The sequence below is a fragment of the Lynx canadensis genome, chromosome A2 (assembly GCF_007474595.2).
Source record: "Lynx canadensis isolate LIC74 chromosome A2, mLynCan4.pri.v2, whole genome shotgun sequence".
Taxonomy (NCBI): domain Eukaryota; kingdom Metazoa; phylum Chordata; class Mammalia; order Carnivora; family Felidae; genus Lynx; species Lynx canadensis.
The window spans coordinates 125,334,027-125,351,287 of NC_044304.2; the positions used below are offsets into that span (position 1 = coordinate 125,334,027).

At 37.0% G+C, this 17,261-nt stretch overlaps 1 protein-coding gene across 1 annotated transcript in view; it reads right to left on the reverse strand.

Moving 5' to 3' along the window:
• Positions 1-1,768: 1,768 nt before the first annotated feature.
• The window catches only part of TBX20 (T-box transcription factor 20), a 58,711-nt gene continuing 43,218 nt past the window's right edge, over positions 1,769-17,261 (reverse strand). Inside the window, exons 7-8 of the mRNA XM_030308218.1 lie at positions 5,795-5,907; positions 1,769-4,093 (exon numbers count right to left, since the gene is read on the reverse strand). Of these exons, the coding sequence (XP_030164078.1) occupies positions 3,753-4,093; positions 5,795-5,907 (454 nt within the window). The 3' untranslated portion in view covers positions 1,769-3,752. The remainder of the gene's footprint in view (positions 4,094-5,794; positions 5,908-17,261) is intronic.

A 17,261-nucleotide genomic window follows, 5' to 3' on the forward strand; every position in this document is an offset into this window, starting at 1 on the left:
GTAAAATCCATCCTCCACCCAAGCTGCCTAAAGGAGCCAGCAGCTGAAAATCTTTCTGTCCAGTGCTTTATTTCTTTCCAGTCTAGATTTACAGTATAATATTGTTTTGTTTCTAATAATTATCAATTCCATACATGTTTAATAACAAAAACAGTTTCCTTACTTAGTCAATGGAAGATTGAGTAAAAATATTGTTTTCCTTGCAGCATGTGACCCTGGCACATTACATAACTGAATTTTTTGAACTTTAGTTGCTGAGTCATGGCTAAGCTTGACTGAATATTTAATGGAGTGGTAAAGTCCTTCTTGAAGCTCATTTTTCTCAATATGGTTCAGCTTAAATATAAGCAAGATGCCTGAAAAGCTAACATGAAATTCAGAAATGGATTAAATATCCCAACATCTCTCTGAAAAATTCATAGGTATGGGAATGGTGATCTTTTCTTCTAAAAATTCTTTTTCTTGGCCTTTTGGAGGGTGTCCTTTTTATTTTTTTTTGCATGGGGGGGGCAGGAGATGTTGTGGCTAGAGAAGCACAGTGACAGAGATGTGGATGAGAGTGAGGGAGGGGGGAGACCTTGTAATACCCCAGAAGTTAATGTAACTTCTATAGTATAGCCCAACACAGGGTTTTTCTCAGTATCTTCTTAATATCTCCCATTCTTTGCCCACCTGCTAGGAATAACAACAAACCTTCGTTATAAACTCAAACCAGCGGTACAACCTAAATTCATTAATGCAGACCTTATAACCTAATAATTTGTGATATGTTAGATACAAGATGGAGAGATTTTACTTACATACCGCTAAGGGTCGGCAAAGGAGGGGGAAGACTTCTTAAGTAAAAGAAATAATTGAACTTACTCTGCATTATTGATAAGTGTTCTAAAAACAAATCACATACGCAGAACCTACGGAGTTATAAATTAATTCTTTCAGGTTAGACAAAGCATTTCCAGAAGGGCCTCTTTGTAGCAGCACTGCACATTAGTCATGCTTTTTGATACTGTGATATACCTGGCGGGGGCAGGGGGGGACCCTACATTTATTACAAATGGTCTGCAACTCATGCTCTTAATTACTCGATTGGCTTTCCCACTAACTATCTAGTTCTTGCAATTACTTTTGGTAGAATTAGACTTTAAAATCTTAAATACCTGAGGAGTTCAGTAAGAATCAGCAACCAGAATAGTTTAGAAAGACCCTGGGGTTGGGGTAAATTTCTACCCTTGGTTCTCACGGTTAGGGTGACTTTGATCACAGGTTAAGTTCCATGTCACTTGTGCTTTTTCTTCCTCTTTCAAATAATGCCAAATACTTTAAAAAAAATCCAATTTAGAATTTCAGGTATTATTTCCCAAAAGCATGCTTTGGTATCTCGTCTTTGCTTTTCTCTAAGCACACTACTTATTTTTAGTTTTATATTACATAATTACCAAATAAAGTTATGAAGTCAGGAAATACTGAAGTAAAGCCATATTACAAAAACAAACCCACTTTAAGATATGTCAGTTGGGAAAAATGTCTAAATAGTATTAAAATGATGCTTTCATTCTCATTGAAAAGAAAACTCAGATACAGATTCACTGTAGTAGACCAGTAATTTACCAGAATATCGAGTAGCATCATGTTAAATAGCATCTAGTTTTGTTATTCCTGCTTTAAGCAGCAGTACTGTGTATTAAATGGAGCACTGGCAGCAGGCCAACTATTAAGTATCAAATCCCTATCCTAAGCTCTATGGATACTTAAACATTACTTATAGCTGTTTTTTTTTTTTTTAAATAAACGCACATCTGTGCTGTGTTTGAAAACAAACTACCTGTGGATACTATAGCATAACATGCAAGAAGTTAGAAATTAGCCTACAGTGTCTGCCATAGGACTTTGAGATGCTTGGGGAGCACAGTCCATGCTTCTCCATAAGTAAACTACGGGACACAGTGGAGAAAAACAATTGCAAAGTCCAACAACAATGGCATCACATAGACAGGCTATGCCATTATGCCTTGTTTCATAGACTAGAAATGCCCAAGAAAGGCATTTGATATGGAAAAGCCTAACAAAATAACTAAATAAAACCCCATGCACTCTGATAAGTATATTGCATTTACCCCCCTCTCTACTCTCAGCAGTGATATTTCCCATCTCTTTTAACAGATTTAATACTTTTGCAGTCAGAACAAAGTAGATACAAAATTTAATTAGGATAAAATAGAGTTGTGGAGAGTTTTCTAAAGAAGACAGGTTATATCTTACAGCTAGAAAGCATTATAAAGTTGAAGGACTATAAACTTTATTAAAGTTGCAAAATGCCAAATACTACCCTGACTTCAAATGCTTAGATACATGTTGCCCCCTAAATATAGAGATTATATATAATTAAAATATAGTTAATTATTAAACATTAAAGGAAGGTTTAAGAAAACAATAAGAACTCAAAGTGAATAAATACTTTGGATTGACTTATAAACACTGCCAGTGTTTCAGTCAGAGAGTCATTGAGTTGACATACAATTTCATATAATGGACTAGGAAACTGATAACAGAGTCACTGAACAGAACAGTAAGAAAGAAGGACAAATCATTTGTATGACTGACTCATAATGCTTCATGAACATAGGTTAAGTGGTGGCTATACAGGCATTCAGAATGGTCATTCATAAATCTTTGTCAATCGGTGGTAACAGCTAATCTAATAACAAAGCAGATTTACCAAAAATGAGAATTTGGCCCGGTGTGTTTTACCATCCATAAGGTCTCCCAAAGCTGAAGTAAAACTAAAGGGGCCTTTGGTACCCATGGCAGAGAAATTCCTTTCAGGACAGGGCAACCATCTTGGTACTGCAGATTGAGAGAAAGCCTCCCGTGTCATCATGTAGAGGCTTTAGAAGTGTTCCCCAGTGAATGAGTCAGCAGTGCACTTAGAATGCAGCCCAGAAAAATATAACCTCAATTGTGTAATGTAACACATAGAGCCTCTTGCTTCAAAATTGTATATAGGTTTTTTTCTATGTAAATGGCAAGTCATTGCAAGAAAGAGAATTAGGAAGAAAAAGACAAGACTGAGAAAGAGTTTGTCAGATACTGGCCCTTCAGTGTTACAAAAAGAGCTTTGTAAGGTCATTACCATCTATTCATCCACAAAATAGGATGCGTTAGCATTATCTCAGCCCTTTACCCAGCAGACTAATACAAAGGAAAACTAAACATGCTTAAGCTTCAGCACTACAAATATTTCTCTGTTGGCTCTCATTTTCCTCAGAGAGAAATGGACTTAAGTTAGTCATTATGCATTATGGTCGGTATGTTACACATATTGCCTCTTTGAAGATTCTTTAAACCTGTGGAAAGCAGAAAGATAACCTCTACACATTGATTTTATACATTACTGCGCTGACACAGCATTTTTAACTGCTAGGTATAATGCACCTTCAGATTCCTCTGCCTTGTGTTATTCAATTTTCTGGGTAAGTTAGTATCCTATTGGTTGTAGGACTTAGGCTGGCTAAGAACGTGACACTGATTCTCTCTTGAACCCAAGAGCTTTCTCCGAGCTACACATGAGTCCTGGTCTGTGGTGCATTCCCTCAGCAGTAGGCTTTATTGTGAGTCCAGCTCTCCTCTTTAATAGGTCCCATGTCTCCTGGAGAGCCCCTGCTCCACACCCCACATCCCACCCACCCCACCCTCTCCCACATTTCATACCCATTTGCACATTCTGGATCTGGATTCTCCTAGGTTTAGAAGAGTCATACAAATGGTGTCATCACCGCGGAGGAATGGCGCAGTCCTTGGATAGCAGCATAAGGCCCCTGCTGAAAGTAGTGATGATACCGAGGCATGTGGAAGGAGGGGAATGTCGGGCCGCTCCCCTGCATGGAGCCGGCAATGGCCGACGGGGTCAGAGGCACCCCAAGTCGGCTGTACGGTGGCAAAGAGCCCTGTATAGGGTGAGGAATGGGTGTCGCTATGGATGCTGTGCTGGTGCCGAGAGCAGCGAGGGACTGGGGATGCTGAAATCCAGGAAAAGTGGAAGAAGAAGAGACCCAGGAGCTGAGGGACAAATTATCAGATGTCGTAAAGGCCGACCCTGAAACAAAAAACCACTCATCAGACTAGAAACTCTATTTCAGTGTGCAAATCAAGAATTACATTATCTGTGCAGATTGATTTATTTTTTTAGAATACATAATAGATCTGCAATTTAAAAAGATAAACACGTCAACCATGAGTCAGAACTACCTTTCCAGATAAGAAGATACCATTTCTACTATAAGGAAGAGAGAATTTACTAAATAGAAAAAAACTTAACTCATTAGATGGCCTGTATGCTCCTGGAGAATGGTCAAAATACAAGTATTCTGCCTGAAAGGAATAACTGGATTCCCTTTAAAGGAGCTCAGAGGGTACCTGGGTGGCTCAGTTGGTTAAGTGTCTAACTCTTGATTTGGGCTCAGGTCATGATCTCACAGTTTGTGACATCAAGCCCCACATTGGGCTCTGCACTGACAGCATGGAACCTGCTTGGGATTCTCTCTCTCCTTTTCTCTTTGACTCTCTCTCTCTCAAAATAAACTAAAATTTTTTTTTAAAAACAAAAGGAGCTACAAATAGCTGGTACCTGTCCTAAACTCTATAGCATCCCTATAAGGAAGGCTGGACATACGAGCCTCAACAAAGCTACTTGGTTTCTAAAGGCCTTGTGAAACCCACAAGAATGTTTTTCTTTTTCTAGCTTCTTTTTCTAGTTGCAAGAATAATTTTTCCTACATCACAGCATCCACAAATTTAAACAAAAGTTGACGCTGGATTTGCCAGCTGTATAATTACCAGTAGTTCATTTGGATTTAGTTATAAGAGATATCCTATGTTTTGACAGATTACGCTATTCCATAGAAAGGACATAAAAATATGACAAAGGGCTCTCTCCTCACACAAACATCCCTATGCTCAGCGTGAAGCACCATCTGGTTACTCTTCTCTGGACTCCCAGATGCAGACGGCTCCTCTGTGAGTCTTTGGGACAGAGGAACTTTGTTCAGTACTCCCCTACTGTCACCGCTGGGGCCACTGCCTCTACATAATGCCCTTCACTAGGAAAATTTTCTTTTTAAAAGGGTTTTCCATTTTAGTCACTGGTCCTAATAAGATATTCCTGGAACCTCTTATAAGTGGAACAGATATAGTCCCTGATTTTCGGATGACAAAATTGAGGTTCAGTAAGACTAAAGGATTGCCCCCAAAGTCTAATAGCTCTTTGGTGGTAGATCACAGACAAATAACTCCTGAGCTCTGACTCAGAGGCTGGGTGTCCTTTCACTAGAAAACAAACCACAGGAAACCATCAGGCAGAACAATCACTTAAGACTCAGAGGCAGGGGCCCCTGGGTGGCTCAGACGGTTAAGCGTCTGACTTTGGCTCAGGTCCTGATCTCGCAGTTCTTGAGTTCGAGCCCCGCGTCTGGCTCTGTGTTGACAGCTCAGAGCCTGGAGCCTGTTTCAGATGCTGTGTCTCCCTCGCTCTCTGCCCCTCCCCCGCTCACACTCTGTCTGTCTCTCTCAAAAATAAATAAACATTAAAAAAATTAAACAAACGAACAAAAAGACTCAGAGGCAAAATAATGACCTGTATGAAAATCAGGCTCCAGGGCTGCCCCTTCCTCAAGAGACTCCTGAAATACTTTTGGGGCAGACTGCACGCTGAGGACTAGGAGTCTCATCACCTACCTGCCTCTTCCTCATTCTGGGTGCTCTTGCTCCCAGCAGTTACGTAGCCCGGAAGCTGTCTTACCTCGATTCTGTGTTGTCTGAACCTCATCCCCCAGCACATCATCTTCTCCTCCATACGTACGGATGGGTGAGCGGGCATAGGAATGCTTTTGGATCAGGCTCTCCACACTTTCCCTAGGTTAGAGAAAAACAGATCCTAAATAAACTAAAAAGTACTCAGAGATGGAGACGGGTCTTAAAGATAATTTACTAGTCAATAAAACTATCTTCTCAGCCAAAAGGCCCCCGCTTCAAGAAAGACGACATTCAAAACGTGTGTTTGTGCCACTGTAGACTGCTTGGAAACATGACATCAGGCATATAAATACAAGCAACCATAACTGCATAGGATAGGAACAATCCCCTGAAATTCTATAAGATGAAGGACAAAGAGGTGAACAAGAACCTATGACACCAGACTATAGGAATGTAGAGTTTAATGAATGAAAAATGAGTGAATTTCCTATGAGGAGTTGCAATGAATCTCTGACTTCATCGGCTAATGAATATAAAACAAATACTCAACTGATATGAACTGCACTTATTCAACATCTGATGAAATGCTGGCCAGAAGTTCAGAATATCATTAGTCATGAAAAGACTCAATACTCACTAATAAATCTAGTAAGTACATAGATTATATGACAATATGGGTAGTTTGGATAATGGACTATTTGAGATTCCTGTTTCTTTAAGATGGAAAATTATAGAAAACCTGTGAAGGACACATAAAATGGCCATTAGAAAATTGAGGCCCCCAAGTAAATTGGTCCATTGACTTTGAAAGTAGTCTTCCTGTTGAAACATAGTCTATCAACTAAAGAATGCAATTAATTTCAAAAGCAAGAATTATTTTGGTATTGACCCATTTGACTTGCTGCACTTGCTGCTGTTAAAAAAAAAAAGTCAGCAAGAATTTAGCCAAAGAGAGGCTCCTGGGTGGCTCAGTCGGTTGAGCATTGACTTCACCTCAGGTCATGATCTAGCAGTTCATGAGTTCAAGTGTCATGTTGGGCTCGTGCTAACAGCTCAGAGCCTGGAGCCTGCTTCAGATTCTATGTCTCCCTCTCTCTTTGCCCCTCCCCTGCTCATGCTCTGTCTCTCTCTCTCTCAAAAATAAATAAACATTAAAAAAATTTTTAAATAAAAAAAGAATTTAACCCAAGAATTTTTCGCCGGAAATGGAAGTTCATAACAGGTAGCTTACACAGTATACAACTCCAGAATAGCTGTAGCCTAAAGACCAACACTGCATTAACCATCAAAGGACAAAAAAAGAATTAGAAAATTGAAGAAATTGTGTTGAATTAAGAATAAATCAAACACCAAATTTCACATTGAGGGGACAAGGAAAGCAAATAGAATGTCATAATAACTTCCAAAATGTAGTACTTGTCAACATTTCACATAGATATACAGACTTTACTGCTAAAAAAAAATATTGCCTTATAGTGAATTTGGCCTTCTAAAAAACTTCTATACTCAGAGTTTCATGAAAGCGTTTTGTCATATTATGTAGCTTGCAAATGAGGATTTAAAAGCAAGCCTAAAAGAAAAGTTAATTCTAGCAACTATCCAGTTACATCTTTGTTTCCAAAAAGTTTTAAAATAAGCATATAGTACCAACCTCAGGCAGTCACAATGACTGGGATCTATACCCAAAAGATTCACATACAGATATTTTAAAAAGTGAAACCATTCCATATTTATTGCAATGGAATGAACTCCAAGATATAGTAAGTGAAAAAGTTAACTACAGAAAAAATGTATAAAGTATGCTACCATTTGTGAATTTAATTTTTTTTAATTTATTTATTTATTTTGAGAGAGAATCAGTGAGAGAGAGCATGCATGAGCAGGGGAGGGACAAAGAGAGAGAGTGAGAGAGAATCCCAAGCAGGCTCCACAAGGCCAGCATGGACCCCAATGTGGGGCTCAAACCCATGAACCATGAGATCATGACCTGAGCCTAAATTAAGAGTTGGATGCTTCATCGACTGAGCCACCCAGGCACCCCACCATTTGTGAATTTAAAACAGGGAATATATATGTTTGCATATGCCTATATATACATAATATATGGAAATAATATTTCCAGAATGTTCCAGTTTCAGAACAGGAAACTGCCTAGAATAGGTCATCTCTGTAGGGTGGAACCAGGGACCTGAGGGACTGGAGCAATGATTCCCAACTTTGTCTTGATTTTCAAACTTGTCACAAATCCATTTGAGACACGTGGAGCTCTTAAAAAAGAAAAATTACATTGAGGTATAATTAATATACAACAAGTGGCACATATTTAAAGCGTACAATTTGACCACTTCAGGCTGATGTGACCATGATACCACTACTACAAGTAAGAGAAACTACCTAACACCTACGAAAGTTTCCTCATGCCCCTCATGCTCCCTGGTCCCCATCCCAACAAGTTTTGCCAAGGAAACTACTAATATGACTTCTGTCCCTACAGATTAGTTTGCATTTTCTAAAATCATATAAAATGAAATCATATCTCATGTTTCTTTTTTTATCTGGCTTCTTTCCACTCAACATAATTACTTTGAGATTCGTCATTTTGGACCATATATCAATGGTTCATTCTTATTCTGAGTAGCATTCTGTTTTCCAAGCCATAGTGTATACTATAGTTTACCTATTCACCTTTTGATCTATATTTGCCTTGTTTCCAATCACTGACTGTTACACATGAAGCTGCTACCCATATTCCTGTGTACTTTTTTTTAAAAGGACATATGCTTTCACATCTCTTTTTTTCTTTGTAGAAATATTTTTAGTTACAAATTCAAAACCATCAGATTATCTGTTTCTTCTTGAATGAGTTTTGGTAGTTTTTGTCTTCAAAGAATTTGTCCATCTCATCTAAATTATTGAACTTATAAGTGTTCATAATATTGCTTTTTTATCCCTCCTTCTGGTATCTGTAGAATCTGTAGTGATGTTACTCCTCTTATTCCTGACAATGGTAATTTGTGTTTTCTCCCTTTGTTTCCTAATCAGTTTGGCTCCAGGATCATCAGTTTTATTAATCTTCTTTGCTTTTGGTCTCACTGATTTTCTCTATTGTTTTCCTGTTTTCTATTTCACTTATTTCTACTCTGATATTTATTATTTCCTGTCTTCCACTTACTTTGGGTTCAATTTGCTCTTCTTTTCCTAGTTCCTTGAGATGGAAGCTGAAGTCATTGATTTGAGACCTTTGTTCACTTCTAAAGTGGGAATGTAGCCTATAAATTTCCTGTTTTAGCAGCATCCTACAAGGTTATGTGGGCTGTATTTTCATTTGCATTCATTTCAAGACATTTTCTTTTTTTTTTTTTAAATTTTTAAAATATGTTTATTTATTTTAGAGAGTGAGAGAGAAAGCCTGAGCAGGGACGTGGGGAGGGCGGGCAGAGAGAGAGAGAGGGAGACACAGAATTTGAAGCAGGCTCTAGGCTCTAAGCTGTCAGCACAGAGCGTGCACAATGTGCAGCTCAAACTCCCAAGGTGCAAGATCATGACCTGAGCCCAACTCAAACACTTAACCAACTGAGCCACCCAGGAGGCCCAGCTCAAGATATTTTCTAATTTCCTTTTTGATATCTCCCATGATCCTTGGGTTATTTAGACATATGTTATTTAGTTTCCAAATGTTTGGGAATCTTCTAGTTATCTTTCTGCTATTGCTTTCTAATAAAATTCCATTGTGGTCAGAGAACATACTTTGTATGGTGACTTGAATGCCTTTAAATTTATTGGGACCCTCTTTTTGTGGCACAGAGTATGGCCTATCTTAGTAAATGCTCTATGTGCACTTGAAAAGAAAGTATATTCTGCTAATAGAGAATGGAGCATTTTATAAATGTCACTTGGGTCAAGGTGGTTAACAAAATTGCTCAAATCTTCTGTATCTTTACTCATTTTCTGTCTACTCATTCTACCAGTTTTTGAAAGAGGGACAGTGAAATCTACAACTATAATTATGTATTATTCTATTTCTCCTTACAATTCTATCAGTTTTGCTTCATGTACAACACTTTGAAGATCTCCTAGGCACATAAATATGTAGGATTGGATGTTTTCCCCATGAATTAAAACCTTTACAGGCGTACCTCAGAGATACTGTAGACTCAGTTTCAGAACACCCACAATAAGGCAAATACTGCAATAAAGTCAAATGAATTTTTTGGTTTCCTAGTGCATATAAAAGTTATGTTTACACTACACTGAAGTCTATCAAGTGTGCAATAGCATTATGTCTAAAGAAAATAATATATATACCTTAACTAAAAAATATTTCATTTTTTAAAAATGCTAACCATCATCTGAGCTTTCAGCAAGCCAATCTTTTTGCTTTTCAGGGTGGTGGTTGCTAAAGGTTGGCATGATTATGACAATTTCTTAAAGTAAGGCAACAGTGAAGTTTGCCACATAGATTGATTCCTCCTTTCACAAATGATTTCTCTATAGCATGTGATGCTATTTGATAGTGTTTTACCCATGGTGGAATTTATTTCAAAATGGGAATCAATACTCTCAAACCCTTACTGATGCTTTATCAACTAAGTTTATAATATTCTGAATCCTTTGTTGTCATTTCAACAATCTTCACAGCATCTTCAGCAGAAGTAAATTCCATTTCAAGAAACCACTTTCTCTGATCATTCATAAGAAGCACCTCTCATCTGTTAAAGTTTTACCATGAGATTGCAGCAATTCAGTCATATCCTCAGGCTCCACTTCTAAATCTAGTCCTCTTGCTATTTCCACCACATTAGCAATTACTTCCTCCACTGAAGTCTTGAAATCTTCAACTTGCAAAAAATGCAGTATTCACAAATCACAATAAAGTGACATGCGATAAAACGTGGTATGCCTATATCAGTATGAAATGATCTAATTTATCCACGGTAAATTCTTTGCTCTGAAATCTGTGATACTGATGTAGTCACTCCAGTTTTCTTTTGATTGGTGTTAATATAGGTATATTTTTTCCATTGCTTTACTTTCAACTTGTGTCTTTATATATAAAGCACATTTTTTATATGGCAGCATATATTTGGATTTTGCTTTTTAATCCAAACTGACAATCTCTCCCTTTTAATTGAGGTATTTAGTGCATTTATATTTAATGTGATTATAAATATGTTTAGGTTGAAGTCTGTCATCTTTATCACCTATTTGCATCCTACCTTCTCATATGCTATTTACCTTTTCCTTTTTTTCTTTTTGCCTTCTTTTAGGTTGTTTCTTATTATTTCATTTCATCTCCTTTGTTGGTTTATTAGCTATAACTTTTGTTATTTTAGTGGTTGATTTAGTACTTATAGTAAATATTTTTTACTACAATCTTCGAGGCAACTTGAAGTACACTGTAAGACTTACAATAATATATTTCCATTTCTCCATCTTTTGTGCCATTCATGTCAAACCTTTTACTTTTACATAAATCCTACATTATATTATTATGGTTAATTTAAACAGTTATTTTTTAAAAGATGTAAATAATATGGGAAAAATTGATCTACTTATCCTTATAGTTACCATTCCTACTGCTCTTCATTTCTCTGTATTGATCCAGATTGACAGCTAATCTTCCTTCTACCTGAAGAACTTATTTTAACATATCTGTATTACAGTTTGATGATGGTGAATTCTTTCAGGTTTTGTATACCTGAAAAATGTCTTCATTTTATTCTTTTTTTTTTTAAGTTATTTTTGCAGTGTGTAAAATTCTACGTTGACACATACGTCAAAAATGGTGCTCTACCGTCTCATTTACTTTGTTGTCTGACAAGAAATCTACTCTCACCTTATGTTTAATGTAATATGTCTTTAATGTAATACGTCTTTAATTCCTTGGCTTGCTTTCAATTTTTATCTCTTCATCACACTTCTGAGCAATGTGATTATGATGTGCCCTCCCTCATGCTATTTCTTCAAGTTTTTGAGATTGAGTTTGTTGGGCTTCTTTGGATGGTGTTTCCAGTTGTCATTAAATTCTCATTAAACTTGGAAAAATTCTGGTTATTATTTCTTAAACATAATTCTTCTCCTATGCCTCAACTCCCATCTACCTTTCAGGGCCTCCAATTATGCATATATTAGACTGCTTAAAGTTTTCCCACAACTCACTGATATTCTTCATTTTTAAAAGTTTCTCTTTGTTCTCTACGTTTAATTTGGATTGTTTCTATTGCTGTGTCTTCAAGTTTACCAGTCTTTTCATCTGCAATGTCTACTCTGTCATTAATCCCATCCAGTGGGATTAATACATTTTATATGTTAGATACATTGTAGTTTTCATCTTTAGAATTTTGATTTGAATCTCTTGGACATCTTCCATGTCTGTATTTAGTTTTTTGAATATATAAAATAGTTATAATAATTGTTTTAATGTCTTTGTCTAGTAATTATAATATTTGTGTCAGTTTTATTTTCAACTGATAAATTTATAACATTATTGGTCATATTTTCCTTGCATATTTCTTTGCATTTCTGATAATTTTTTATTGGATGCCAGACTATGAATTTTATCTTGTTGGGTGCTGGGTGTTTTTGTATTTCTATAAATATTACTGAGTTTTGTTCTGGAATATAATTAAGTTACTCGGAAATAATTTGATCCTTTTGGGTCTTGCTTTCAAGATATCTGAGGGAAGACTGGAACACTGTTTGGTCTAGGATTAAATTTTCCTCACTACTGACGCAAAACCTTTCTGAGAATTCTATCAAATGCCCTGCAAATCACAAGGTTTTCTAGTCCACCCGTTAGATGCTAGAACAGGCACTATTCCCACCCTTGTATAAATACTAGGCAGTGTTTCCTCTAATCTTTTCAAGTATTTTCTTTTTTCTTTTTAATATAATTTATTGTCAAATTGGCTTACATACAACACCCAGTGCTCATCCCAACAAGTGCCCTCCTCAATGCCCATCACCCATTTTCCCTATCCCCCACCCCCACCCCCCCGTTCACCCTCAGTTTGTTCTCTCTCTGTATTTAAGAATCTCCTGTGGCTTGCCTCCCTCCCTCCCTCTCTCTAACTATTTTTTTCCCCTTCCCTTCTCTCATGGTCTTCTTTTAAGTTTCTCAAGATCCACATATGAGTGAAAACATATGATATCTGTCCTCTCTGAGTGACTTATTTCACTCAGCATAATACTACTCCAGTTCCATCCATGTTGCTGCAAATGGCATGATTTCATTCTTTCTCATTTCCAGGTAGTATTCTATTGTATGTATAAACCACATCTTCTTTATCCATTCATCAGTTGATGGACATTTAGGCTCTTTTATAAACTGGCTATTTATAGTACTGGCTATTTATTGTTGATAGTGCTGCTATAAACATTGGGGTACATAATCAGCACTATAAATCAGCACTCCTGTATCCCTTGGGTAAATTCCCAGTAGTGCTATTGCTGAGTTGTAGGGTAATTCTATTTTTCAATTTTTTTTGACGAACCCCTACACTGTTTTCCAGAGTGGCTGCACTAGTTTGCATTCCCACCAACAGTGCCTTTTCAGATTTTCTACTCCCAGCCTCTGGTAGTTTCCTCAGATGCATATGCTAATCAGATCTCAGCTGAACACTCAAGAGGGATCCTGAGGGATCCCCTGAAGATCTCTGCAGTTCTCCTATCCTATAATCTATCCTGTGGATTCTCAATGTTTTAGTCTTATCAGACTCTAAGCTCCTACTGCTAACCTCAGGAAATCTGCCAAGCTCTGCCTGTATTCTCCATCCTTGTGCCATGACCTAGATACTCTCTTAGACTATAAAGCTGGTGCCATCATAGGGCTTACCTCATTTAATTCCCATCCCTTGGGGATTACTGTCTTTTGTTGCCTAATGTCCAATGTCATAAAAAATGTTTCATATATTTCATGTGTTTCTTAGTTATTTAAGGCAAGAGAGTATACTTACTACTTTACCTGAAGCAAAGTCCCTCCTGGGGATCTTCTGAAAATTCCAAATCCCAGGCCACACACACAGACTAAGTAAACCACAATCTCTTGGGGTGAGACCCAGACTACAGTAATTGTCAAAGCTCCCCAAGTGACTCCAATGGGCACACAAGTTCAGGAACAGGGGAGTGGTATGTGATGGATGCTTTTCGCCATATACTCCTCTGTACCGTTTGAACTTTGGGCATATGTGTTGTTTACTCAAAATTAATAGAAATTATAAAAATATCATGAAAATACTACCCTACCAATGAACAAAAAGAACTGCCGAACTAACATCAATACTTGGTAGATTTACTATAATGAATTGATAAAAATTGTCATTAACATGCTGATTTTTTAATATAGTAAATGCACTGAAGGTAGAGAGTAGTATATTGGAAATGTCATGGGCTTTAAAATCATTTATCAAATGGACGAATGGAGAGATGAGTAGGTGGACCACCTAGAACTATTTTCACATTCTAGTTTTGTTATTTCCTTAACCTCTCTTCATCTGTAAATTGAGAAGAATACTAGCCTTACAGGGCCACTAATCCAGCCAAAAAATATTTATCGAGTACCTGTTATGAACAAGGCACTATTCTATAGCAGTAAGCAAACATAAAAATCCCTAACAGGGAAGGAGGCTCAAGAGGAGAGACAGAGAGAGACATTAAGAAAAATATGAAGCACATTAGATAATGATAATAGTGCTATGGAAGAATAAAGCAGAGACTAGTGCTAAGAATGGTAACTATGGGGATTAAATATGATAAGGTATTTGCACTGGCCAAAACAGTGTCTGGCACATAGGAGGTACATAGTAACCTATAAAAGTATACCTAAAGCAGGTAAAATATTTTATTTTCTTAGATTATATTTTTCTCCAATTTATCTACCCATCTGAATCATCTTAATTCAGAGCAATGAGATCCAAATTAGAGGGTTCTTCTTGTTGACAGAATATTAAAGTCAGCAGAGAACTTGACTAGAGTGTTATTTGCAGTATTTAAAAAAAAATTAATGTTTTATTTATTTTTGAGAGACAGAGTGCAACCAGGGGAGGAACAGAGAGAGAGGAAGACACAGAATCTGAAACAGGTTTCAGGCTCTGAGCTGTCAGCACACAGCCCGACATGGAGCTCGGACCCACAAACTGTGAGATCATGACCTGAACCGATGTCTGATGCTTAACACACTGAGCCACCCCGGCGCCTCTATCTGAAGTTCTTCTATAAAATTATACCTATCATAAAAGATAAAATGTTAAGCTTAAGTGAGTCCATATTGCTTGTTTAAAAGTGTAACCTATTTTTAAAAATCTCTTATACAGACTTGTTTAATCCTCTGAGTTAGACTTGTTGAAATGAAAATAGTTTGTCATGTACTAAGAGGCACCAGTAAATATATTAAATGCAGAAGTTAATAGAAAAGGATAATTTGGCAGGACAGGGACCCTAATTAACCAATTTCCCAACTGTCACATATTTTAACTTTTATATGTCCACACTCTGGTAACGTTGGACCCCCACAACCTTAACAGCAGATGTCACTTACTCAAGGACTTATTTTACTACAATATTAGAGAGTTACTGTCTTTTGGGGTAACCTGGGTCATTAAGAAAATAGTCAAGTAAGCTTAGCAATCCTTAAAATTAAAAGTATAACATACATTCAAGCGGATGTCCTTTTAGTCTGAGCCATGTGTCATACAGTTAATATTTAAAATGAACATAGGTGGTTATTTTCACCAAGGAACTTGCTTCAAATACCCTAGAAAACATTTTCTCTTTGTGTAGTTAAAAGGAATGGCCATCAATAGGCCCATTATGGATGGTATATCTCTGAGGTATATTCCTCTCCCCATCCTATGCATATAAGCTGTTCTATCCAAGTATTTAAATTCAAAAACAAAATGCAGTATTTGTTTCTCTAAAAATATCCTTGCATAAAATCACTTAAATATCTTTCACATACACAACCTGATAAATCATTTCCCAAATAACATAATGAGTCACTGCCTTATAAAATTCCTTGCTTTTCTATAAGAAGAACATTATATTCACTTTGTCCTTGGTAGATCACTAGTATCATTACTTATTTTCATCCCTAGGAGGGAGAAGAAAAAAGGATTTTATCGAAGTGATTTACTTGTGTCAGGCCTGGAAGTGAATGAAAGCAATGGCAGGTCTTATATAAAGGGTGCCATAATTGAATTATTGCCTTTTAAGTGATTGAAAACAGTGGTGCAATATCAGGGCCATCTCTTCGAAGATGTTGCAAAGAGTAGACAGCCCCCATTCTTTATGTCTAATCCCTGTTTCTAGCAGAATGAAAAGTGCAAAGAACCTGTTTAGGCCTAGAAGCCCTATTGCAAGGACTTCTAAAATACTGTACCCTGAAAAATAAGGGATGACTCACCTAATGGGTTAAGTGATTTAGATATCACAAGCTATGAGTGTCTTGTAATGCTCAGTTCTCTTATAGCCTAAAGAAAGAGACTGTAACTTTAGTAGGCTTCCTTTGGATCTAGTAGATAAATAAAATGGGTACCTTTACTGAAGTATCATTACCGGCCTTTCTAAAAATCTAACATTAAATTATTTTTCTAGGTAAGAGAAATACATTATTACTTTAGGTATCTCTAAAAGATCTCTTTTGACTATAATGTAACCATCAATCCCAAGAATAATATACATGTGAGAGGCACTATCATAGCCAGAAGGTGGGCAAGATAAAGGGTAGCTACAATGATGATGTTGATATCCTGCCAAAATGTTTGGACCTGTCTGAAGTCACTGTTTGTTCAAACCCCAAACAAGCAAAACCAAAACACTCTATGAGTATTGGAACTGACTGCCCATCATCTACCTCTGAAACTAGAGTGCAAATTTCTCAAGGTTCAAAAAGCAAAACCTTCCTTTTTCCCTCACATTCTCCTTTGCACCACCACTATACTTAATATATTCTTCTTTTACTGTACTTTCTAGATTGATCACAATCATGTGCTTCCATGACTATCTCTACTACTGCACCATTGGCCCTTGAACAAAGAGAGAATAATACTTAATCTAGGCAGCGGTTCTCAAATTTTAGTGTGTATTAAGAACTGAATGTCTGTGTACCCCCGAAAATTCACCTGTTGACATCTTAACTCCCAATTTGATGGAATTAGGAGGTAGGGCTTTCTGTGGCTTTCTGCTTTTCAGTCATGTGAGGACACACTGAGAAGATGGCTATGGCTGCTGACCCAGAGACCATACCTAGAGAACCACTGCCCTAATGTGGTGGTTACAAGTATGCTTGGTGGGAACCTGCTTAGCTTGAATCCTAGCTCTGCCACTTGCTAGTTGTGTGCTTGTGGGCAAATTACTTCACTTCTCCACACCTCAGTTTCCTCATCTGTAAAATGAGAATATTAATATGGTCTAGCTCTTAAGGTTATTATTAAAATTCAATGATTTAATACACATAGAGAACTTATATTGGTACCTGGGATATAATAAGCATTCAACAAATGTTTACAGATAAAAAC